The 26,089-nt window shown below is 50.7% G+C and overlaps 1 protein-coding gene across 2 annotated transcripts in view; it reads right to left on the bottom strand.

Moving 5' to 3' along the window:
* ADAMTS10 (ADAM metallopeptidase with thrombospondin type 1 motif 10) overlaps positions 1-26,089 on the bottom strand; it is a 69,154-nt gene that overhangs the window by 26,103 nt on the left and 16,962 nt on the right. For both annotated transcript variants that reach the window (XR_005953584.1, XM_041417148.1), the window contains exons 3-12: positions 24,610-24,965; positions 19,163-19,322; positions 16,320-16,537; positions 14,761-14,844; positions 13,634-13,779; positions 10,396-10,439; positions 8,596-8,701; positions 7,454-7,600; positions 5,232-5,373; positions 955-1,062 (exon numbers count right to left, since the gene is read on the bottom strand). Coding sequence is in view for 1 of the 2 variants with exons in the window: in XM_041417148.1 (XP_041273082.1) it covers positions 955-1,062; positions 5,232-5,373; positions 7,454-7,600; positions 8,596-8,701; positions 10,396-10,439; positions 13,634-13,779; positions 14,761-14,844; positions 16,320-16,537; positions 19,163-19,322; positions 24,610-24,965 (1,511 nt within the window). In the remaining variant the exon portion in view is untranslated. The remainder of the gene's footprint in view (positions 1-954; positions 1,063-5,231; positions 5,374-7,453; positions 7,601-8,595; positions 8,702-10,395; positions 10,440-13,633; positions 13,780-14,760; positions 14,845-16,319; positions 16,538-19,162; positions 19,323-24,609; positions 24,966-26,089) is intronic.

Raw genomic sequence — 26,089 nt, forward strand, 5'->3', positions numbered from 1 at the left:
TTTCTCAGGCCAGCCAGGAGATCCCAGGAGATCCCAGCAGACCTGAGGACAAGGTGCTCATTTAAGGACATGACATTCCATGACATCCTATTCCTCCTGAAACAATCCATGGAAACTTGCTGCATTTCAGGAGCAGCGTGCCCTGACTGAGGTTATCCAGGAAATGCTAAACAGGTTCACAGTGCCAGTGACAGGAACTGTCCTGAGATGGGCAGCAGAGCCTGAGCTGCCACACCTGCTTGAGGTCACCTTGCTGCACCTCAGAGGTGACACCAAGGAGGACTTTGCTGAAGCAGGGATTTCATATTCCATATTCCATATTCCACATTCCGCATTCCGCATTCTGCATTCCACACTCCATATTCCATAATCCACATTCCATATTCCACTTTCCACATTCCACATTCCATATTTCACTTTCTATATTCCATATTTCACTTCTATATTCCATATTCTATATATCACATTCCATATTCCACATTCCACATTCCACTTTCCACATTCCATATATTACATTCCATATTCCACATTCCACTATCCACATTCCACTTTCCACATTCCATATTTCCCATTCTATGTTCCACATTCCATTTTTCACATTCCACATCCCATTTTCCATATTCCATATATTCCACATTCCACTTTCCACATTCCATATATCACATTCCATACTCCGCATTCCATATTCCACTTTCCACATTCTGTATTCCACAGTCCACATTCCAGCACTGCACAACGAGCTCTGAGCAGGACTTTGGGATAATTTCTGAGCTCCTTGGCCCATCCCAGCCTCACTCCAGGGCAGCTCTGTGCACCAGGGTCAGGGCTGGGCACACTGCTGTGTGCTCCTAAATCAACCCCACGCCCCCAGCATGAACAATAATCCCATTTTTTGCTGGAAAAGGGATCCAGCCCCTCCCAGCCAGCTCCCGGCAGTGCCCAGGGCAGCCTTACCCCCTTGTCGATGGTGTTGGTTTGGCAGATGGTGCCCTCGGCTGCCGGGATGCTGTTGGTGATGCAGCGGTTGCTTTTGCTCAGGCACCACAGCTCGCTGCAGACTTCCTGCAGACAGGGAGGTTTGGGGGGGGCACGGAGGAGGGGAGAGACAAAAAACGACACCCAGATTAGGATTTGCTTGTGCCAGGGAGGCACCAGCTGGGGGGGACACGGGGACACCGAGTGTCTTCAGCATGGTGGGCACAGCGTGAGATCAAACCCTGCCAGCTGCAGCCCCCAAGGCCACTGAGAGCTGTCCCACTCCTCTGGGCTCAGCCTAAGCAAACTAAGCCCAAGCACCTAAGCAAACGTTATGGGGAAAAAAATTAAACTAGAAACAAGCTTCAAAAGATGAGCTCACAGAAAAGACTAGATACTTCAGAAAAATATAACTATAAAAAATATGTTATAGTAAGATTCAAAAAGAGTGATTTTAAATAATTAGCTTTAAAGCATTTACAGAATAGTGTAGCAAAAACTGATAAGCCAAGAAACGCTTATAATGCATTGTAATAAAGAAATATTTAGCTTCTGATAGTAACAGCATAAATTATAACTATATTAAATTACATATATTATATATATATTATATATATTATTTAGTTTAATAAAATAGATATTATATATTACAATATAACATAATATTATCTATTCTATATTATAATATAGTATAGTATAACATAATAGAGTATATATTATAATATAATAAATATAATTTATATACTATTAATTTTTATATAATTTATATGTAACGTAAATATATATAAATAAACTATATTATCTCACCCTTCACACGAGACTAAAAATAGAATAAAAGTTTTTAAAATGCCTCTCAGTTAGCCCCATCTCTAAGTCAAAAAAAACCCTAATCCAACTGAACAATCAAACCACAGAAAATACAACTTCAAACCAATATCAACACCTTATAAGACTTACAATAGCTTGTAAGAGAAATCAATTAAATCACATCTACTTTAAAAATTACAAATAATGAAATTACTCCACTTTTTAACCTATTAAGAGAGGACTGTAACATCAAATCTCCTAAAACTTTAACATTTAAAGCTCAAAAAAACCCTTAAATCCTTCTGGCTGTGCAGGTTCTTGGGCTCAGGTGGCAGAGCTGACTCCAGCCAGCCCATGCCACCCCTCCGTGGTGTCACCTTGGTGACACCTGAGCTAATGCCACTGTCCTTGTCTGTGCTGGGGTTTTCCACAAACAGGATGTGACTGCTGGGATAAAATAAATAAATAAAACTTCCTGGAGTTTTATTGTGGCATCAGCCTCATGACATGGTTGAGACAATTGGAAGATGGGAACAGCTCATGTACAGCCAGCAGCAGCCAAGGTATTGAAATGAGGTAATTGAAAGGAAATATGAAATGCAGACTGAATTAAAGAAGTATAATTGCACCATAAAGTCTGATTTTTCAAATGTACTCTGAAAGGGAGCAACATCCTTGTTCTGGGTTGAAAGACACGTGTGTGTTCTGTTCCCATCTGTCAGAACTGGGGCAGCTCTCTTCTGTTCATTGGGCAGTTTTTTCTTTATCTCTCCCACAGCCAACCCTCCCTCCAGGAGGTCTCTGCTGTCCATGGCCACTAAGTGGCCCTGCAGGGCTGATCAAATTCCAGCATCCCATGGGGAGATGCTCCACCCAGGGTAGGAGCCAAGCATTCCTACCTGGATACAATCTGAGCCTGGAACACCCCAGCGGCCTTTGCCCGCTGCATTCCCAGAGGAGCAGCTTTCTCCTGCCCTGCATTCCCAGAGGGAGAGCAGGCCCATCTCCAGCAGCCCTGGAGCTTCAGAGGAAAACTCCAGCCTTGTGCAGGATCCCTGCTCCAGCAGAACCACAGCTGGCACTGCAGGAGGGGTGAGCCACCGTGGGATGGGACTGTGCCACCACCCTGACACACAGGGAGTCTGGTCTAATGTGACTCTGGCAGTGGTTTGTTTCCTTTTTGTACTACTGCATTTGTATTTTTAATTTTCCTAGTAAAGAACTGTTATTCCTACTCCCATATCTTTGCCTGAGAACCCTCTAATTTCAAAATTATAAGAATTCGGAGGGAGTGAGTTTACATTTTCTATTTCAAGGAAGGCTCCTGCCTTCCTTAGCAGAGCCTGTCTCATCAAACCAAGACAATCCTTAACTAAAGATCGATCTTTCCTTGTATAATGAAATGATACACAATAGGTCATGTACACAGAGGCATGGATCTCTAATTTTTGAGGTTCAGAAGATGCCTTGGGAAGGTGAGGAACTCACAGTTCCCATGCAAATGCTGGAATCCAAAGATTATTTGGAGATGATCCCATAAATATATTTGTTAACAAAGATTTCTTTGTTACAGAACATTTTAAGAACCTTTCTAGCCAATAGCACATTGCTAAAGCCTACAGACAAAATTGTTCTAGCCAATCAATAAAAGCACGCAATGCTTGCTTTTCTTCTTTCTATTAACAATACACAATATTCTATTATTAAGCTTTAAAGGTTCTACTATCTTGCTAAGCATATTTTTCTGCAGTTTTAAGGTCTGTCTTAGCCAAGCTTGAATTTTAGGTTAAACCCACTGTCCTTGTGCTCCCCCCTCTTCCCAGGGCTGAGGGATGTTCCCAGTTTTTCATCTGTGCAGTGGAGGCTGAGCCCATTCCTGGCTCCTGAGCATCCCAAAGCCAGGTGGATCCAGATTCTGCAGGAATCTGGGGCTCCCTGTGAGGATCCACAGCACAGCTGGTCATGTCCCTGCTCACAGTGTGACCACCGAGGTGCTGGCCACCTCCAAAGAATCCCAAATGGAAGTGTCCTCTGGAATGTTTAGAGCTGTTTTTTGAATAATCAGAATAATGCCAGATCCTGAGCCAGCCCTTCAGAACTGGGCACCTCTCGGTGTCTGCTCGGTGCAGTGGGTGACACTGAACTCCAGACCTCTCTCCAGGAAGGTTCCTGAGCTTCAGCCCATTCTGACCTCTCAGAGCTCCAACAAACAAAAATCTTCCCTTGGCCTTCGCAGGACCCACCCAAAAGTGAAATCAGGAAGTCCAAGCCCTTCCCAGCTCCTGTGGCACTCAATCCCCCAGGCTGGACTTCAGCATCTCTGAACTGCAAAGCAGCCCCTAAAATCTCATTTCCTCATTTCCTGTTCCCCTTTCAGAGTTTTCCTGGGCTCAAAGACCAGGGGATGGCAGTGAGGTGGTTGCAGGGGGGTTAGGTGGGCAACAACCTCCAGCACATCCCTCACCTCACCTGGGACAAAGACTTTTCTCTTCCTGAGTTCATAAGAGCAGCACAATGGTGAGGATTATTGAAAATATGTCCTTGTACAAAGAGAGGGGAGCCTGGTTGAAGGGGACCAGCAGCAGCCAAAGAAGAGGCAAGAAATCTCTTGCCATGGGATTAATGTGACCCAAACTGAGCTGGGACCAACATTTATGGACAGGACCCCCAATCCTGTGTGCTCTCCCAGGGAAGCACAGCATGGAGCTCACCAGGAGCTCAGCAGTGCCCCTGGCTTGGAGCAGCACAGTGATGTGTGTGGGAAAAACAGAAACTTCCACAGACACAGGAGGGTTTGATCTGCAGCCTTGGAAGAAATTTGCATTGATATAAAAATACAATACACAGATATTAAGCACAAAAATCATAAAATCATGTTCCTATAGTTGTGAGTAAGAATATGCTTTAAGTGAGAAATTGTATTGATAAAGTGGTGAAGGGTTTATAGTGTAGGAAATTGCATTGATAAGGTGGTGAAAGGTTTATAATGTAGGAAATTGTATTGATAAGGTGGTGAGGGTTTGTAAGGGTGTGGTGTATAGAGTAGTTAAGAGTTTAGAAGTTATAATAGAAGCACTTGTGTGCAAGTGAGACAGAAGCCATTGGACAAAAGTATCCACAGTGCAGCAGAAGTAAAGGTGATGGGTTAGAAAAGCAAAGTAAGTTCTGTGGCAACTGTCTATTGGTTTAGAAAGTTGTGTATTGTCTTGTAATGGAGAAAATTGTGACTACTTTGAGCTACGGCTGACTGCTTGCTGCTCTAAATTCTCATGGCCTCTGAGACTGATGTTCATCTGAGCAATTCCTAGCTTGAAAACAGCCCCATCGCTTCATTTCTAACGGTGACAATGACAGATGTGGACAGCAGGGACAGCCCCATGGACCCTTCCTTGCCCCATGCCCCCTCCTCCAGCCCTGGGAACCGATAGTAAAGCAGGAAGGCTCTCTACCCCGTATTTACACTGGCGGGATTTGACTCCGTACTGGAAGCGGCACTGCTCATCGGCGTCGTAGGCCTGGCCCGGGGCCACCGTGGGGTAGATGAAATCCTGCTTGGGAGGAGCGTTGTTCAGGCACAATCCCATCCCCGAGCTGAAAGCACAGAGGGACAACCAGAGCTGAGAAAGGATGAGGGGAGAGAGAGAGAGAGCACTTGAGGTGGGGGATCAGCAGCTGCTGCTCCAGGCTGTGCTGGGCTGAGCTTGGCTGCTTGAGGGGATAAATCTGGGTCTGCTCTGGGTGAGGGAAAGTGCTCTGAAACCACATCCTGGTTCCAAGGTTACTCTGGAAGTGTTGATCTGAGGGTTCATAGAAACCTGGGATATCCTGAGCTGGGAGGGACCCTCAGGGATGCTCAGCCCAGCCCCTGTCCCTGCCCAGCCACCCCAACAAGCCCACCCTGAGCACCCCTGGCAGCGCTGTCCAAACGCTCCTGCAGCTCTGGCAGCCTTGGGGCCGGGACCATTCCCTGGGCAGCCTGGGCAGTGCCAGCACCCTCGCGGGCAAGAACCTTTCTCTGAGCTCCATGCCAAGCCCTGGCACAGCTCCAGCTGCTCTGCAGGCTGTTGCCAGCCCCTGGTTGTCCCCATGGCAGAGTGCAGACAGATGTGCCCAGGCAGGTGCCCAACAGCCTCAGGTGGGCACTGAGTGGGCAGAGAGGCTGCTCCCCTGCCCAGCTGTGAAGCCCCAGCCTCCCTCTCCAAGCCTGACCTCCTGCTTGCCAGAGCTTTGTAGGAACATCCAAATTTGTCCAGAAACACCTTTCCCTCCCCTTTCCTCGCTGCTCCCTGAGCTCCCCCTAAATCAAAGCTGCTGTCATCACCCCCAGCCCCAAGTCCTGCTCACACCATGTCCCACCGGAGGCTCCTGGAGCTGGGGGCGGCCAGAACAGACCACGAGGAGCAGGGATGAACTCTCCATCCTCCTGCAGCCCTGCCAGGAGCTCGGGGTCGGCAGAGGACGAGGCTGTGCCGCGTGCCTTGCTGCCTGCACGGCCAGCGGGCACCGGCACAGCGGCGTGGGGGACAGGCCTGGCTGAGGCCAAGCCACAGCTGCCAGATGTGGGATGTGCTGCTGAGCCACGAGGTTTGGCTGGGCCTTGCAGGACAGAGGGAGCCCCTTGGGGAGGAGCCGTGGCTGCTCCTCTTGCTGTGTTCCAGAAGCTGAGCCCTGCTGTTCGCTCTCCCTGGGGGCCTCCCTCCATGCTGACCCCACACTTGTGCTGCTTCCAGTCATCCCTCAAGCCCTGCCCAGCTCTTCCTTTAGGAAGTGCCATTGTTCTACCAAAAAACCTCACCAAAATGGATCCTGAAGGATTGCTTTGGGATGGAAACCCAGGGGGCTGCCTCAACTCTGCACAGGCGTTTGATTGAGGCATGGTGACAGCCTCCAAACTCTGGGAGCCTAAATCATGGAATAATTTGTGAGGGACTTTAAAACTCATCTCATTCCATGGGCAGGGACAACTCCCACTGTCCCAGGATGCTCCAAGCCCCATCCAGCCTGGTCTTGGGCACTGCCAGGGATCCAGGGACAGCCACAACTGCTCTGGGCACCCTGTGCCAGGGCCTCCCTGCCCTCACAACAAAGAAATTCCTCCTAATATCCAATATAAACTGTTCTCTTTTAGTTTGCATCCATCCCCCTTGTACTGTTCCTTCTCCTGAATCCTAGAAGTGCTTTGTCAGAAAAAGAAAACCAAAATCTTTGCCCTGCTTTGCTCATTCACACTGAAAACTCCTCTTCACTGCGTGGAGAAATCACCTGCACCACACAGACCCAGTCCTGTCCCCAGCACACCAAACCTTCTCTGCAATTTCTGGATTTCAGAACCAGCCAAACGCCTCCAGGGGGGACTGATCTATTTGTGAAGTTTTTGGACGTGGGAATAATAAATAAATAAATAAAAATAAGAATAATATCTAATACATATATATAATATATAATAAATAATATAATAAATAAATAAAGCTCTCCCAGCCACAGCATAAATGGGTTATAGATATTCAACAGGCAGGAAAAACACGGGGAAGTCTAAAGGAAGGAAAGAATGTGACTCTGGGAGACAAGACAGAAGGTTCTGGGGGGTTTGGGGCTGTGCTTTGGCTTCACCCCCTCCTCACAAGAGACTGGGGCAGGCTGCAGGAAGGGCAGGGAGGGGTGGATTCCTTACTCCAGGAAGCTGGTGATGTAATCCCTGCTGCAGGTGGACCACACGAAGGGGTTGGTCTTCATGGTGATGTGAGCAGCCATCAGCTTGGCCGTCTCCTGCCCCCGCGAGCCGCAGCTGTTGCCGACCCCGTCGTGGTTCATGCCAAACCTGGAGAGCACCACAGCACACAGGCTTGGGGAAAATTACTTCCTCCTTCATTTGTTAAAAAAGTTACTCAAACGAATCTTTTGTACAATTTAACAGCAGCTCTAAAGTATGTTCGAACTGTTTTAATTAAAGAAAGTGAATTTTTTTCAATTGTTTAAATTTCTTGTGCTAGATTATTAATGCATCTTATGACTGATAATCTAACGACAAACTTAGCTTCCTTTATGAAACAGATGTTTCTCAATAAGGAAATAAAGATTGCAGATTTTTTTCCCTAAGCCCCAGTTATTGGCAAAATTCATCCAGCTGGGGTTGGACACACCTGGATGGTCCACAGGAAGGGTTTTCAACCTGTGAAAAACACCTTCATTCTTCTGTGAAAATTTAAGAAGTTTAATAAAGGACAACAGGAGACAAGGACCATAGAGCAAAGGTTATTACTTGCATTCAGCCAAGAGCACCCCTTTATCTTTGGGGATACCCCTTAAATACCTTTTCCCTTACATCAGCCCTTTGCATATTCATAGACCCTTATGCATTGTAAACTTTCCCCAGACGAGTTTACATGTTCCAAGAGCTGTTTAGCAGGGCTCCTCCTTGGATCCACCTTTTTAGAGCATGCACATTCCTTGTCTGTGGTTTTAGGCCTTTTTTATCACCTCCAGTTTTTGGTCCACACTCCCTTCAGACAGTGAGTGCTGATAGTTGGCAGATCTGTAGCAGGTGTCTTCATTATATTTTTATTGGATGTTATCCATCCAAGCAGGCATTTTAACACAAGCACACCTATATCAGCTATTTCACTAAGCTTAATTAACAACAGAAATAAAAACTGTATCTTTACAACAAAGTTACTTTAACACCACACATATGAAATCCATTTAAATATTTGCAAAAAGCCAATATTACCTATTATATTATATATTATATGTGTCTGTAACAAGCCCCTGGAGGCAGGGACAGAGCAGCAGGAGCTGCAGGGGTGCTGCACTCACGTGTGGCCGATCTCGTGGGCGATGGTGAAGGCCGTGGCCAGCCCGATGTCCTCGTTGATGCTGCAGCTCCTCTCCCGCTCACACATCCCCCCCACGGGGGCCAGGCCTGGGGAGGGGACAGAGCTGTCACACAGGGCCACCACAGGGTGGCTGAGGGGACCTGGGGGTGTTTGGGGGCTGCCTGATGTGCTCCATGCTCTGTAACGCTGAGCAGCGGTGTTCACAGAGAGCAGCAGGCACAACTTTCCCAAGGATTTCCCAAGGATTATTCCTGGGGAGGGCAGTGGGAAGCTCAGAGGAGAAAACAATTCTTGTCTCTCTTTGCTGCTCCTGTTGTTTGGCACGTGTGGAATGTGTTATGGAGATTGTTCACCCAAAGTGATTTGTTAATTGGACACGGGTGAAGGTTGTTTTGATTCCTTGACCAGTTGGATCCACATGTGTTGTCACTGTCTGGTGACAGTCACAGGTTTTTCTTTAGTATTCTTTAGTACAGTATCTCTTGAGTATGTAATTTAGTATAGTATTAGTGTCATATACTATAGCTTAATGAAGCAATTGTTCAGCTTTCTGAAATCATTGGAGTCAATGCACATTATTCCCCGGCTGGGGGATCATCTGTTTCTACTCTAATCAGTTCCTTCTCACCATTGCCCTGGGCTTTGGGATGAACTTGTGGCTCTTACAGGACATGGTCACTCAGCACTGATGGTAAGTTAACAGTGACAGGCTCATAAATGCCAAAAATCCTCTGAATTTCATGTCCAAATGGTGCAAAGGGGAGCAGTCCTTGGCACACCCCTGGTGAGGGAATCTCAGATGGGCCGCACCAGCTCTGGGGCATCCAAACCTGGCCAGGGAGAACTGAGCTATCCAGGATCCAACCTTGGTTCTGCCTGGCACCCACCAGGAATCCAGCATGGCTCATTTGGAGGACTGGGTGATGCTGGAATTCCCCTGAATTGTGACAGCAAATTCCCTCTGCACAAACTGTACCCCTGCCCCAGGCCAGGGGAGGACCTGGCTGTGCCAGGGGAATGATTTGAGCCATCCCAGCACACCCAGCCTCAGGTCAGAGATCCCCCAGCTCTCTCCATGGTGATGCACAGCAGAAATCCCTCCCTGCCTGCCCAGTCCAGACCAGGACGAGACAAAGGAGGAGCTGCAGCCAGACAGGGCTGCAGGGTCTGGCTGTGACAATAAAAACTCCCTTTGCAGTCATCACAAAACTGTCAGATTTCTCCCTGCTCAGCCAGGAATTCCAGCAGGCCATGGACAAGCCCTAAAAATGTGAGTGGTTCTTAATCAGCAGTTGGAGCTGTTCCAGGGATGGAACAGAGGAGTTCCAGGGCCCAGCCAAGCTCAAGGCTGCTGGTTTAGTGTTCACAGAAGGGACAGGAGGCTGGAAAGCACTGGTCTGGTGCTGGCCCTGCTACTGGTGCTGGGGCAGGATCTGCACCTTCACTGGGAAGGGATGGCACAGCTGGAAAAGGATAGCACAGCTGGAAAGGGGATAACACACCTGGGAAAGGGAATGGAACAGTTGAGAAAGGGGGTGGCACAGGTGGAGAAGGAATGGCACAGGTGGAAAAGGGGAATGGAACAGGTGGGAATGGATGGAACAGGTGGGAAAGAGAATGGAATAGCTGGGATGGGGATGGCATAGCTGGAAAGGGGGTGGAACAGGTGGAAAGAGGGGGTGGCAGAGCTGTAAAAGAGTGGCACAACCCATCCTCCTCACACTCCCAAAGTTCTGTGTGCAGCTGGGGGCTGCTGAGGGAGTGTCAGAATTTTACTCACCCAGGGTGCCACAGGGCTTGTTCTTGTAGATGCAAATGTCGTACCTGGGAAGGAGAGATAGCAGCGTTAAGGACACTTCTGATTTTGGGGGTTGTCATTTTGCCCATGTGTTCACATCCAAACCACTCCAAACCAGCCCATGAAATATTCTGGGATGGAAATACCAGTGGTGACAGGTAGGACAACACTGACTCTGCCCAGGCTGAGATTCAGTGAGGGTTTTAATGACAGAGCTGAGCCAGGTCAGAGGTTTGGTTTTGATGAAGTATGGTGGTAGAGCAGGAGCAGGGAAGGGAACGGAGCTGGGGAAGGGCCTGGAGCACCAGGAGGGGCTGAGGGAGCTGGGAAAGGGCCTCAGCCTGGAGAAAAGGAGGCTCAGGGGGGACCTTGTGGCTCTGCACAACTCCTGACAGGAGGGGACAGCCGGGGGGGTTGAGCTCTGCTCCCAGGGAACAGGGACAGGAGAGAAAACAGCATCAAGCTGTGCCAGGGGAGGTTTAGATCAGATTTTAAGGAAAATTTCTTCATGGAAAGGATTATCAGGCATTGGAACGGGCTGCCCAGGGCAGTGGTGCAGTCGCCACTCCTGGAGGTGTTAAAAACATCAGCAGATGTGGCACTTCAGGATGTGGTTTTGTGGGCAAGGGGATTCGGTCAAAGGTTGGACTTGATGACCTTGGAGGCCTTTTCCACCCTTAATGATTCCATAAAGCATTCCTTGTCCATCAGCAGGGAGAGACAAGGTTATTCCTTGTCCAAGGTTATGCCAAGGTTATTCCAGACCTGGAACTCTTTGGGTTTGGGTGGGTCCAGATCTGCTCCCCAGCACTCCTGGGAGGCATCGGGCACAGGGGGGAGAGGACAGGGCCAACCTCTGCTCTGTCAGCTCAGTGTCTTACAGGAAATTGCATCAATCAAACAGAGAAACACAGAATCCCAGCATGGCTTGAGTTGGAAAGGACTTTAAAAATCATCCCATTCCACCCCCTGCCATGGCAGGGACACCTTCCACTACCCCAGGGTGCTCCAAGCCCCGTCCAGCCTGGCCTTGGACCCTGCCATATGAAATTCTGATTAAAAACAAAATAAAAATAAAGAAAACATTTCAGTTTGAAAACAAGTTCCATTTCAAATCCCACTGTGGTTTCATGAAAAGGCTCAAGTGGTTTTTTTATATCTACTTTTTTTTTTTTTTTCCTAGTTCAGTTCCTTACTGAGAATTTTCCAAACAAATCCAATCTGGGTTGATTCAAGGTAACTCTTCCCTCTGTTCCTGGCCTCGACTTCCAGCCATTGCATGAAGGAATCCACTGTTTGTACCAGAAAAGGTAAAACAAGGAGAGCAAAAACCTCCTCCAGATGGAAATGCAGCATCCTCAAAATGGGAAGAGGTGGCAGCTCCAAATGAGACCAGTTTGGGTTAGAGAGGGAATACTCTCATTTCCTGGCAAAGGTCAACATTTGGAGTTTGCAAATCTGGGCTGGAAGGGGCTGAGAGCTGGGGAGGGTGGGGTCAGCTGGGGGACCAAGGGGCAGCTGGGCTGGGCTGGGCTGGGCTGGGCCACCCTGGAGCCAGGTTGGGGTTGCACCGAGGATTGTGACCCCAGAGCAGGTCTGGGGACACCCATGGGGTGGGGAGAACCGAGGACTGTGACCCCAGAGTGGGTTTGGGGACACTCATGGGGTGAGGCTTGAGGATTGTGACCCCAGAGTGGGTTTGGGGACACCGGGCAGGACCCCCCGGCACCGCTCCCCCCACTGACCCCTCGGGGATGGGGGTGGGCGATGAGAAGTGGCAGCACACGAAGGGTTAAGTGCGACGCATTCCCGGGGATGGCTCCTGTCCCTTTGGCCCCCGGAAGTGCCCAAACCTCTCCCCACCTCTCGGCAGGAAATCGAGCGAGTACAAAATATTTGTTGCTTTGTTTTGAGCGAATGCCTTTAAAGCCTTCGGAGGCTCTGCTTTGACACGTCCCTGCAGGAGAAAAAAAAAGCCCCGAGCTCAGCAAGATCTTATCGGGACACCGGGAATTTATTGGGGCCGGGGCCGGATGCGCCGGGCGCTGTCCAGGCTCAGCCAGGCTCCGGGCTGGCTCGAACATCTGGAGGGAGGACGGAGAGCTCGGAGCCGGCGTTTGCATCCCACACGTGTGGGGGGAGGGCAGGAAAAAGCTGCAGCCCCCTCGGGAGGGGGAAAATCTGGGGCTGAGGTGCCCTTTTGTTGCTCCTCTGTGGGTTCTCAGCCGTGGGGTGTTTCAGGCTCGTGCTGGAGCTGGGGCAGGAGAGCAGCACATGGAAAAAGGAAGCAGCTCCCACCTGGAGGCTCCCCTCACCAGCACTTTCATTTCCTGACATTCTTCCTCTCTGAAGGAGAGGGGGGAAAGGCACAAAATGATGTTGGATTTGCCTTTGACCTCTCCCAGGGTGTTTTGTGTGTCCAAGCAGGGATTTGTGGGGACTGGAGGGACAATCCTGGACAGCCAGCAGCACTTAGGGAGCTCAGCAATCCCTGTGCCCCCCATGCCTCCAGCATCCTGTGGCTTTCCAGCTGCTCCGCCATTCCTTCCACTCTCCCTGTCATCCTCTGTGTGTCCTCCTTCTGACCAACCATCATCCATCCACCCATCCATTATCCATCAATCCATCCATCATCCATCCATCCTCCATCCATCCATCTATCCATCATCCATCATCCATCCATCATCATCCATCCATCAACCATCCATCCATCCATCCATCATCCATCCATCCATCATCCATCCATCCATCATCCATCCATCCATCATCCATCCATCCATCATCCATCCATCCATCATCCATCCATCCATCATCCATCCATCCATCATCCATCCATCCATCATCCATCCATCCATCATCCATCCATCCATCATCCATCCATCCATCATCCATCCATCCATCATCCATCCATCCATCCTCCATCCATCCATCATCCATCCATCCATCATCCATCCATGTCCATCCATCCGTCCATCCATCCATCATCATCCATCCATCATCCATCCATCCATCCATCCATCCATCCATCCATCCATCCATCCATCCCAGCAAAGACCAAGTGAAGACCGGAGGGTGACAACAAACTGGAGTGGAGATTGATAAGCTGAACTGGAGGGTGATAACAGTGTGAACTGCAATAATCTGTACCCATGGAGGCTCAGGAAGCCTTGGATGAGCTTGGAGCCCAGGACAGCTGCCACCCTCGGGGGACAGAGCTCACCTGGTGATCAGCACGGCGGTGTCGTGGTTGGCGATGCCGTTCTCCGGGATGGCATTCCCGTTGCCGTTCCTGTTCACGATGGATTTCTGCCACTTGCAGAAGCTGTCCAGGGACTTCCCAGCATGGTGGTTGATCTCCAGCGTGGGCTGGAATGGAAGCAATGGCAGAGTGTGTTCCCAGGAAAGCTCTGGTGGGAAGGCACTGCCCATTCCATGCCAGCAGAGCACTGACACCACTGCAGAAAGCCCCAATTCCTCATGGAGGCCATGGGAAAGCAAGAAAAGTGGGACTTTATTGAGTCTTAACTTCTTTTTGCCAGCGTCGGGATTAAATCACAGGATGGTATTTCTTGTTGGGACTCAGATGTTTATCAGTTCTTATCTATGTCACAGTCTCACACACCCTGAGTTCTACTTCACTCTAACAAACTGAAAATTGAGCCCCATCTCTCTCTCTACAGGCCTTTTGAGGATAAACTGCCCAATTAAGAAATAACACCTGAATTATTTTCACTTTTAACCCAATAACCAACCACCCGTGCCCGCAATGTGGACATTTTTATCCAATTACACAAAACCACCCAAACCCATGGATAAGAAGGTGAAGGAGAATAAGAAGGAGGAGGAGGAGAAGAAGGACGAGAAGGAGGAGGAGAAGAAGGTGAAGCAGAAGGTCCAGCCTTCACCTTAAAACCTCCATCTTGCTTTATATATATTACTATATTCTAAACCCTTCAACTCTAAGTTTCCCACCCTGTGATATCACACACTTCTATTCAAACTCCACACCACATCCCAGTTCTATCATTCCATTTTGGAAGCCTTCTCCACAGCCTCAGGTCAAATGCAGTGTTCTCCTGGGGGTCAGTGTCTGTCAGCACAGAAAGTCTGAAATTCTCAGCAGCTAGGGTTCCAACATCACTTTAGGAGAACTAAAGCTGCTTAAACCTCCCTAAAGTCACCTTATCATGGAAAATTCAGATTCCCAGAGGTCTGCTCAGCCCAGTCCTCAGGGGTCATTGGGAGGATGTGCACTGGGGGGAATTCCTGGGAGTGACATCCACGGGGGACACACATCTCCTGAAGGGAAATGCAGACACAGGACAGGCTCAGCAAAGCCCAGCTTACCTGATCCTCGGTGAGCAGGATCAGCCGGGTGACCAGGATATTGACAATATTGCCCAGACTCGAGTCCTGGAAAAGTTTGGCAACCTGACCTCCAAGAAACAAGAAAAGAGGAGTCTTAAAAATGAGCTCTGTGGCCAGGCGAGTTGGGGAGGGCTGGGCACTGCAGTGGGGGGTCTGAACCCAAGTTTTTTGGGAAGCAAGGATGGGAATGGGACCCCACACCATCACTTGAGTAGCAGAATCCCCTAAACCACAGTCAGGGCCCGATGTCCCAGAGCAGTGAAGCCAAATCCCGCAGCCCAGGTGGGCAGCCCCCACTGCTGGCATTTTGTGCAGCCCCGGGGATGGAGCTTTGCTGAGGTAAGGACACAGCATCCCTCGGGGATCGGGAAGGCCACAGCATCCCCCAGGAATGTTTCGGAACAGATGAAACCGGGATTGTTTGAAAGTCTGTCGTCGGGCTTTAGAAATGCAAAGCATGAAAAGCGATCCTGCGGAGGACGGGACAAAGAGCCGTCACAGAGGGGCTTTCAGAGGGGTGATGGATAATTTCCAAGCCCATCTCACCTCACAGGAGGATCCAGCACAGCCAATTCAGGCTGTTAATGCATCCAGCCTGGTACCCTGCCGCCAGCAGTGCCCCAAACCAGAACCACAGCTCAGGGGGATTTCGGAGCCCCTCTCTCTGCTCAGCCCCCAAGCGTGAGAGCTGCCTGTCCTTCTGCTTTCCCATGTGTTTCTCAGCTTGCCTGGCCGCATTTGCAATGCTAATTTGAGCTGAGAGATGCTGTTCAAAGGAAGGCTTTTGTTCTCCCGGCCCGGGTTCAGCCAGGCCAGAGTTTACCTCTGCAGGCTCCGGGGTCCCACCGCTCAGCAGCAGCAGCCTGGCAGGAGTTTTGACCCCAAAACCTTGCTCTGAGCCTGGGGAGAAGCCATTGCCAGCCTAGAACAGATCCCATTTCCCCATCCCACTTCATGCAGGAAAATCTTTTCCCAACACGGACTTTTGGGGTTGAGAGGAATAGCAGATTTGTCTTTACAAACAAGCTGTGGGGCTGCTGGTAGATAAAACCAGCACTGAGAGATAAAAGAAACAATGGGAGGGATTCCACTGATGGATGAATAGAAAAAGATATTTACCTCTACAAACAAATTGTAGGTTTGCTGATAAATGAAATTGGATATTGAAAGAGGAAAGAAACAATGGATGAAAAAACGTAAATTTCATAAGAACTAAAAATTAAAAAGGAGGGTTATACATTAGAGGGGAATCTTTGGTATCAGGTGTTCCAAGAAGTCTGTACCTCTCAAGTACCTCAGCCAATGGGGAAAGAGAGAAGGGAAATTGGGATAAAAAGGACGCTGCATCCTCCAAAAATTTGAGAGACCCCAGGGGAATGCCTCATGGCCTCTCCCTTTATTCGAATAAAGCAAAAGGACTCCTCTGTCTCCTTTTTGGACACAAACCTCTGATATTTGTGGATCGATTTTCCTGACAGGGCCATGAGCAGAAGCTGTCCCCCAGCCCTCGAGGCTCCTGGTGTGGCTATAACACTTACAATATTCATGATGGCCAGGATGTACTGCTCGATGTCCCTGCGGCCGTGGTAGCCCACCATCATCTTGTCAGCCACCACCAGCGTCTCCACGTAGCGCTCGGTGCTCACCGACCTCTTCAGGGGCAGCTGGCCCCGCTGGCTGTGGTTGCCCGGTGGCTTCAGGGGGGAAGGTTTCAGTGTCCTGAGCCACCAGTGCCTCCCCTTCCAGGGCTTCTCGTCTGAGGAGGGAACAGGATGGTTGTTGTTATGAATAAAAAGTTATCTATTTTTGTTTAAGGTTGCAGAGTTAAAACCGGTTGGACCAGTTGCTATTAAGTTAGCTTCTTTGTTAAGAGTTCTTCTTCAATTGCCTGTTAATGGTTGGTGTTAGCCATTGTCCCCCTGGTGCTGCCAGGGAGCTACACAGGAACCCTGCAGCAGCAGGGCATGGGAGTGGCATCAGAGCTAGTATGCAGATGAGAAATGCATTGCACTAAATCTTACAGTTTTCCAGGAAAACCCTTAAAAACAACGAGCCAACATGGAACTAGGGGACCTAGGTGATGTCTAAGGATGGGTGCATAGTCCAGTGCCTGCTCGGATCCTTTTTGCTTCTCACCCTGACCTGAAAGGATGTTCACTAGGGAGAGGACCTGAAGTGTTGGACCAAAAAGTAGGAATCTGCTAATCTCTCGTGAGGACGCAGTCCCCAGCTCTGCCTGCAGACCAGCGGACAGAGCTGCATCACCCTCCTCCTTTGTGCCACTCCTGGGGACAGCGGCGGCGTGGGCACGACCCGTTGATTTCTCCCCACCTGAGCTGAATCTCTTTAATAAAGGCATTAAAAAGGAGAAAGATCTCCTGCCCATCCATTTCAGTTGTGATGGCCTCGGGCTCGCAGGGGCGAGGGGAGGGTTTGAGGCCACAGAGGAGCTCTAAAGATGCACCAGGGGAAGTTTAGGCAGGATGTCAGAAAAGAATTCTGCACTGAAAGAGTCATTGGGCAATGGAGTTGTCTGCCCAGGAGGGTGGTGGAGTCACCGATCCTGGAGGGGTTTAAAAAAGCCTGGAGGTGGCACTCAGTGCCAGGGTTTAGCTGATGGGGAGGTGCTGGATCACAGGCTGGACTGGATGATCCTAAAGGTCTTTTCCAACCTCGTTCATTCTGTGATTCTGTGATTTCTGGGTGGACCCAGAAATGTCCCAAAGGCAGTCCAGGGCTGTCCCCAGGCTCCTGCCAGCCCTGCTAGCAACTCCCCTGCCCTCCTGTCCCCTCCTGCCCAGCAGATCCGTGCCCAGCCCACTGCAGCCCCAAACCCCTCCTGCACAGCCCTGCCCTCATCTCTAGCCCAGGGTGGGCTCAGAGACTGCACAGCCATAACCTGGAAATGAAGCCCTTGCAGACCCTTTCCTCTTTCCTTTTCCTGGAAAAGACCTGGATTTAGGACTTGGCTTTTCCACCACAGGAAGGGCTGCAGTCTCTGCAGCAGCAGCAGCTTTGTGGGACCTTGCTTCAAGTGCTGCTGAACTGAGCCTGGGGACGTTCCCAGCAGAGCCATCAGCTCCAAAGTGCCCTCCTGGAGACCAGAGGACAGGGGAGGTGACTGGGAGCCAGTCACCTGGCTAGCAGCCAGATCCAGCCCTGCCAGCAGATCCAGCTGGATCCTTTCCCCTGCTCTGAGGTTCATCACATCCAGTGAGGCTGGGAACATGGACAGATCTCAGGCAGCCCCAAAACCTCCCAGCTCCAGCTCCTGCAGCGATCCAGGGGAGCTCCTGGGGCTGTTCAGGGCCCAGGAGTGTTGGGCAGGGCAGGACACGGCCAGCCAGCGGGGTGAGGGGATGGGGTGGCCTTGCTGGAGCCATTGTGCTGTGGTTGTTCTAAACTTTGGCTCCCCCTGCACATCTCTGCTTTCCAAGAAGCAATTAGGAGAGGGCTAAATTATTTCTGGAAGCTGGGGAATGTGGCAAAGAGTCAGCAGGAGGGGAGTCTGCATCCAGCAGACCTTGGGAGCCAGGATGGGCAGGGGAAGCACAGGGACAGGGTGGCTCCAGAGGTGCTGGTGGCTCTGGGGACACTCAGAGAAGGTGACAGTGCCTTGCAGCAGTGACTCCTCATCTGGCCAAGTGTCACTGCTGGGGCAGTGGATGGACACATCCTGAAGTGACACCCAAACAGGAGCAGTCAGGGCCAGCTCTGCTCTGTTCCCACAAACTGATCCAGGAAAAACCCTTGTGCAGGGATAGTATCTCCCCTCAGCCCTACAGAACAGAACCTCTCTGGACTGAGGGAGGGGCATCCTCTGGGCCTGAAACATGCAATAGGGCTGGTGTTTGTGGGTCCTCTTGGAGGTCAAAGCCCTGTAGGTGCAGAAATGGAGCTGATGTGCTGTCACCATTGTCTCTAAACATCCCCCAGAGCCCCCTGTGATGGGCCAGACCCCACATCCCCCCCTCCAAGGGCCTTTTCCACCTGGTCCCCATCAGCAGCGGAGTTATCCCAACATGGACACAAACCCCAAAGCCAAGGCTGTGCTGAGCACACGTGAGCTGCGATTTCCCAATCCTCTGCAAATTGGCCAAATCTGGGAGGATTCTTCTGAAGAAAAACAAGAGGTGTTTTTTTTTTTTCCTCTTCTATTCCATGCTCTATTTACAAATTTTCAAGCCCTGCTGCAAGGAGGAAGGACGGGAACTTCCCAAAGCCCAGGCCACCAGAAATGGGTAAAAGTAAACCCAAGAAAATCTCAAATTCAGGAGATAAATTTCATTCTTTGCCACATGGAGCAGAGTGAGCTGTTCTGCCAGGATTTTCCCATTGGGTTTTGGGCTGGATTTGAGGAGGAGGTGGTGGGAGCACCTACCTAGCACTCCACAGGCTGCATCCATGTGAGGGTACTGCAGGGACGAGCGCTTGTACACCACGTGGGGGCTGCCCTTGCCCTCTCCCCCCATGCTGACGTTGGCTCCAGGGCTCAGGGGCTCGATGAAATATTCCTCCTCATCTGCCACGATCACCCCGTGCTGCAGGAGGGAACAGAGGGTGTCGAAGAGGTTTTACAGCCACTTCTGGGAGCCAGAGAGAAGTTTGAGAAGAGGATCCAAGTTTACCCCTGCAAGAATTTTCTACCAAGGTCATTGACAGAGAAACCAAGAAAGAAAGAAGGATAAATAAGAGAAATCTGCAACTATTCCAACAAGCACTTTGTCTCTTGTCACTAATGAGTAAAGTGTAAACATATGAGCTTTGTAAGAATGTATAAAAAGCATGCATGCTAGAATAAAAACAAGTTTGAAGCCTTCTGAAAATGGAGTGTGTTGCTTTGTATTGTCTCTGTCTCAGCGACAGCAATAGGGGAGGCAATAACAGAGGTGCACAGAGAACCTGGTGGCTTCTCATGGTGAGGCTTTTGCTGATTAACCCCGAATTTCTGGTTACTGACAAAAGCTGTGGAGGAATCCTGCACAAACACTGAACTACAGGAAGCCACAGAGCAGAGGAAACCCAGCCAGATGGTGGTGGATGCCTTGGGACATCTGTGTTCACTAAAGTCCTCTGGAAATCACAGCCTTGCCTTGCTGAGTTCTGAATGAGTTGTTTCCTATTCCACCCACTCGGTCACAGTGGGATCCCTGTGGGATCCCAAAAACCCGTTCAAACACAGCAGCAGTCAGCTCTGAGCTTGGCCTCCCCAGAAAACCTTCCCAAGCAGCTCAGGAACATCCCCAGCAGCTGGGAACTTGGAGCTGCAGAGAGAGGTAAATACCCAGAGGCTTTGGGAAACACGCCAAATGTTTAAAATCTGAAGGCTGATGAAGCAGAGGCCATCAGCAGAGCCAAACCCCTTCTCTGGAGCCTGGATGGGGCATCCCAGCCCCTTGTACACCTCAGATTGGCCACTGCAGTGAGATCATCTCGGGTTTGCTCCCTGATTTGCTTTAGTTTTTTATTCTTTGCCTGAATAGGCAAATATTCTTTGCCTCAGTCTCAGCTGTGAGCCCAGGCAGTGACAGCCAGGAGGAGCAGATCCCCATGGGGTCATCACCAAACCCACCAGGTACTTGCAGGGTCCCTCCTCTCCACCCTCACAGCGACATTCCCCCTGCCTCAAAGGTCTGGGCAACACAAAAAGTTTCTGGGAGCCCAACACCAGCTCCATCCCAATTCCTGGCACTGAGTTTCTCCAAGGAACGTGGTGTCCTATCAGCTGAACTCCACCAGCAAGCAACTGAGGCACAGAAATGTGCCTGATGTGGCTCAAACGTGATCCCAAAAATCCAACACAGCTCTGGGTGCAGACACAGCCCTGCCCTGCCACCAGCGGTGTCCTTTGGATGTGACAGCGCTTGTCCAGCTCCCTCTGTGCCCCAGGGACAGCAGCGCTGCTCTGCCAGGCTGGGGAGCAGGGAATTCTGTCCCTGTGAGACATCCCGAGGCTCCTCCATGGAGGGACCCCTGGAACAGCTCCTGTGCCGGCTGTGGGTAGGGAGAACCTCTCCTGGGGACTGCCCTCCCTGCCGGGGCTGTCCCTGTCCCTGTCCCTGCCCAGCACGGAGCTCAATGGGGCAGTGTGAGCAGTCCCGGTGCCGCGGGATTTCCTCCTGCCCCGGGCTCTGCTGCTCTTGGCTCTGCTCCACCTTTTCAAACACAAGCGAGGCACTGTGAGGTTCCCGTGGCCAGAGCCAGCTGGAAAGGCTCTGTGGGATGGGGGGAAGGAGGTCACCCCTGCCCGGCAGCAGAGCGAGTCCTGCCCCAAATCCATCCCGCTGCAAAAGGGATGTTCTCAGTCCAGCCTCTGCAGAGGCTCCACGCCTGCCTGGCACCTTCCAGCAGCAAGGCCTGGATGTCACAGGAGTCTGAAAATTGTCCCATTGCTGACCCCAAGGACTGAGCTCTGAGGGGCAGGCATTGGACGTGACACAGGGATGGTGGAGGGGGTGGTGAGAGGTCCTGAGAGAGCTCTGTGGTTTGTGGGGGAGCTGGACTGGATATCCTGTGTGTGATTCACACAGGTCAGCTGCAGAGCAAGGAGGGTTTGCACAGTCAGCTCATACCACACTTGGCAAAGGCACAGCCACGGCCTGGGGCCAGAGCCATGTGACAGCGGGGCCATCTGTGTCCATCCCCCTCATCTGGGTCCATCCTCCTCATCTGGGTCCATCCCTCCTCATCTGGGTCCATCCTCCTCATCTGGGTCCATCCCCCTCATCTGGGTCCATCCTCCTCATCTGGGTCCATCCCTCCTCATCTGGGTCCATCCCTCCCCATGTGGGTCCATCCTCCTCATCTGGGTCCATCTTCCCTGTGTCCATCCCTCCCCATCTGGGTCCATCTTCTTCATCTGGGTCCATCCCCCTCATCTGGGTCCATCCTCCCTGTGTCCATCCCTCCCCATGTGGGTCCATCCCCCTCATCTGGGTCCATCCCTCCTCATCTGGGTCCTTCCTCTTCCTTGCCTTTCATCTGTCCTGTGAGGCAGTGACAGGCAGGAGGAGCAGATCCCCATGGGGTCATCACCAAACCCACCAGGTACTTGCAGGGTCCCTCCTCTCCACCCTCACAGCAACATTCCCCCTGCCTGAAAGGTCTGGGCAACACCAAACTTTCTGTGAGCCCAACACCAGCTCCATCCCAAATCCTGGCACTCAGTTTCTCCAAGGAATGTGGTGTCCACATCAAGGAATGTTGTGCCTGGGTCCCTCCAGGCACTTCCTGGGCTCAGGGGGCTCCCCAGAAAAGCTGCCCCTGGATCCCTGGAAGTGTCCAAGGCTGGGTTGGACAGAGCTTGGCGCACCCTGGGACAGTGGGAGGTGTCCCTGCCCATGGCAGGGGGTGGAATGAGATGAATTTTAAGGTCCATCCCAACCCAAACCATTCTGGGATTCTGTGATGAAGACTTGGCCTTTTGGCTGTTCCTCTGACACAAAGTGGCTCAAAAGCAAACCTTGCAGGCACGGGAATTCCTGAGGGGTGTGGGAGTTGGAGGGCAGGAGGACAGCCTGGAGCTCGTTCCTGTGTTCACAGCTATCCCTTTCCCTCCTCCTCATGCTCAGCTCACCCTGTAACCAGCTCAGGTCCCAGTTTGTGCCCAGTCACCACCACAGCTCCCAAGTGCCCGTGCAGCATCACCTGTGCAAAGCTGGGGCAGTGCAGTGCCCCCTCAGCAGGAACCTGCACCTGGGGACCTCTTCTGTCCCTTCCAGGATGGGTGATGCCCTCCTGGAGCAGAGCCTGTGGGGATGAGGGATGGCACGAGTGGATCAGCGCTCCTGGTCACCCACAGCACTGAAAAACACCTCCCATGGCAAGTCCAGCCCCAGCTAAAAACATTCCAGACTCCTCTTGCCCAAATCCAGCTAAAAACATTTCAGACTCCTCTTGCCCGAATTCAGCTAAAAACATTTCAGACTCCTCTTGCCCAAATCCAGCTAAAAAGAATTGACTCCTCTTGTCTGAATTCAGCTAAAAACGTTCCAGACTCCTCTTACCCCAATCCCCAGCCTCACTGTCCTCAGTGACCCCGAAGCCTTCCTCCCCCATCCTCGCTGTGTCCATCACTCTGGAGGGCAGAAGGACAGAGTTCAGGCAGATGAGAGCTTGTTGGATGACCCTCTGTCCCTCTCTGTGCCTGGCTGCATTCTCCAGACAGCCCTTGGTGCCTCTCCAGAGCTAAACACGGCCTGGGGATGGAATTCTCCCAGTTCCAAGGGCTGCTGGGCCAGTGCTTGCCCTGGCCTTGCTGCCCTGAGGAGTGGAAGGCAGGGGGATGCCACATTCCTCCGGAGCCAGCAGCACCCAGCTCAGCCTTTGTGAGCACCACGAAATTCCCTGGGACTGGAGCAGAGCTCCCACGTCCAAACAAAGGGCTCGGGAAGCAGGAGTTTGTGCAGCTCAGGAGTTTGTGCAGCTCGGGTTGTTGGCTACGAGCTGGAAACCTTAGACTCCGTGATATAATGAGTCAGATTCTCATTTCTGTTAATAAGCCACAGCACTGTTCTGGCAGGGTCACCCAGCAATAAATCAAACGGGAATTCGTTCCCCTTTGGAAGCTCTTCCACACTGCCAGAATGCTGCAAGGAGGTGGGGCTGGAGCAGAAATATGAACCTGGCCTAGAGAGGGTTTTTCTACCCCTCCAAGGGAGCCATCAGCCTTGGGATTCACTCACAGGGTATGTTTGCTCCATCCCTCCATCTGGCAGCTCAGGAAATGGGTTGTGCGAGCCAGAAATATCAGAAAATCACAGAAAAATAGGGATGGAAGTCCTCAGTATATTCCCAGGGCTGGGAGAGCTAATGAATCATACCTGAAGGGTTTTTGAGAGGCTTTTGTCTGGCCTGTTCCTAAAGATCTTCCAAGACCTCTCTCACTCCGAGCAATCTAGTCCAGAGCTCAGCTGTTCTTGCACTGATGTCCACCACCAAGATTCCTGGCTGATATTTAGGACTGGGATGTTCAATTTGAGCTGTCAGGACTTGCAAAATCAACATTCCCACCCTCCTTCCTGCAGCCTTACTGGTTTTGAGGAAATGCCACCTTGCTCCCTTCTTGATGTTCCATTTTTCATATTGAAAAAATGATTATTTCAGGGTTTTTATCCCTCAGAAGCAGCATTTTTTATCTCCTGAAACATGGACAGAAGCGCCTGGGATCCCCAGGAGTGCATCTGCAGCTGGAAGGATCTGGATGCACTTGTGGCTCTGTGAAATCCCTGCCCTCCTTCACTTCTTCCTGGGCAACATTCTTTGCTGTTGCTGTTGGAAGAACTTGGTGAGAGCCAGGTCTGGGTATCCCCAGAGAGCCAGGATTATCCCATTCCAGCCAAAATCAATGGGAAAATGCCCAGAAACTGGACTGGAAGTGACACAGAGATCAGGAACCCTCATGGATGTCTGAGTGATGTCTGTACCTCTGCCAATCATGAGACCAGTGTGGAATATTAAATATAAAATACATTAAATGCATTCTCTCTCTCTGTCTCTCTCTCTCAATCTATATATAAATATAAAAATATATAATATAAAAATATTATATGTCCTTTAGATATAAAATATATTTTATAATATATTGTAATGATGGATAATTTATATAAACTGTATTTATACTATACCAATATATTAATATTATATTATATTATATTATATTATATTATATTATATTATATGTGGGTTTTTAAAAAAGATATTAAATATAAAGCTTGCCACCAACCCCAAGCTTTTCCCACCGCATGCATCCACCTGCTGGAGGACCAAAGCAGTTGGCACTGCCCCCGCCAAGCCAAGCCAAGCCAAGCCAAGCCAGGCCAGACTCACCAGCCCATTGCAGTTGCTGATGGCCACCTTGGAGCTGAGGTACTGGTCCTGCAGGTGGCCGGCGTAGTGGCAGTCCTCGTGGAAGTCGTGCTGCCAGTCCATGCCATCCCGCTTCCAGTACTCCACGGTGAAGTGCTCGGCCAGCAGGTTGGAGTGCAGGGTGAGGTTGAGCAGGAACTGGGTGTGGTGGGCAGAGACTTTGTAGAAGACCTGCTGCTCCGAGGGCTCGTAGGGCAGCGAGCGCCGCGGCCGCGGCTTCAGCTGCCGGCGCATGTCGAAGGTGAGGAAATCGCCGTTCTGGTCCACTTGGATGGGGAAGGCGATCTCATAGTGATCCAAGCTGGAGAGGAATTCCTCTGGGGAGGGAAGGACAGCATGGCAATGGCAGCCCTTCCTGGATTGCCAAGCAAATTGTATTCTATTTGCCATCTGGACGGCAGCTGTCTTCTGTTCAGTGGGCAGTTTTCCTTATCTCTTCCACACCCACTGCTCCCTCCAGGGAGCCATCTGCTGATAACAGGCTATGGAATGTCCCTGCATGGCTGATAAGATCTACAGCATCCCATTGGGAGATGTGAGCCCAGAGGGAGGAGCCAAGCATTCCTAACTGGATATAATCTGAGATTCTGGAACACAGATTCTGGAACACAGCACAGCTTCTCCACTGGATTTCCCTGAGGAACAGCTGCCTCTTCTCCTGGATCTTTAGAGGAAGACTACACCTTTCTAAGGGATCCCTGCTCCAACCCAACCACACCTGACACTCCAGGAGGACTGCAGCCGCAATTCCAATGGGACTGCTACCAACACCCTGACCAGCAGGGTGTCAGGTTGTGTTCTGACTCTGTCTGTGTTGTTTTGGTTTACTGCATTGTTTATTTTATCTTTTTTTTCTTCCCTAATAAAGAACTGTTATTCCTCCATATTTTTATTCCCATATTTTTGCCTGAGAGTCCCCTAATTTAAAATTTATAGCAATTCGGAGCGGGGGAGTGTTTACATTTTATATTTCAGGGGAGGCTCCTGCCTTCCTTAGCAGACACCTGTCTTTCAAAACCAAGACACAGCCTGCAAAGGGAGTTGGACATCCAGCAATTCCAGCCTGAGCGCAGTGCAGGTGGAGGGTCATGGTGTCCTGCCACAACATTCCAAAAATTGGGACCCCAAGGCTCTGCCCTGCCTGCAGGATCCTGGGAAATACCCCAAACGCTGCAGCCTGCAGAGCCTTGGTGTAGCAGTTTTTGGAACGTAACTTTTTCCTCTGCAGGTGATGGGGAGGAGGAGCTTGGCCCAAAGAGCCCTTCAGGACACCCTGATTGTGGCTCTGGACCTGGAGTATCCCAAATCCTTTCATCTCCACTGGGCAGAGGGAATCCCAGCTTTGCAGAGCCCAGCTCTGAGCCTTGGAGAGTTATTTTAACCTGGATCCTTCCAGGAACAGACCCAGCAATGAGGTCTCTTCAAAAGGAGGCAGAAGGAT

This window comes from Onychostruthus taczanowskii, unplaced genomic scaffold, assembly GCF_017590055.1.
Source record: "Onychostruthus taczanowskii isolate IOZ18803 unplaced genomic scaffold, ASM1759005v1 scaffold106, whole genome shotgun sequence".
Taxonomy (NCBI): Eukaryota; Metazoa; Chordata; class Aves; order Passeriformes; family Passeridae; genus Onychostruthus; species Onychostruthus taczanowskii.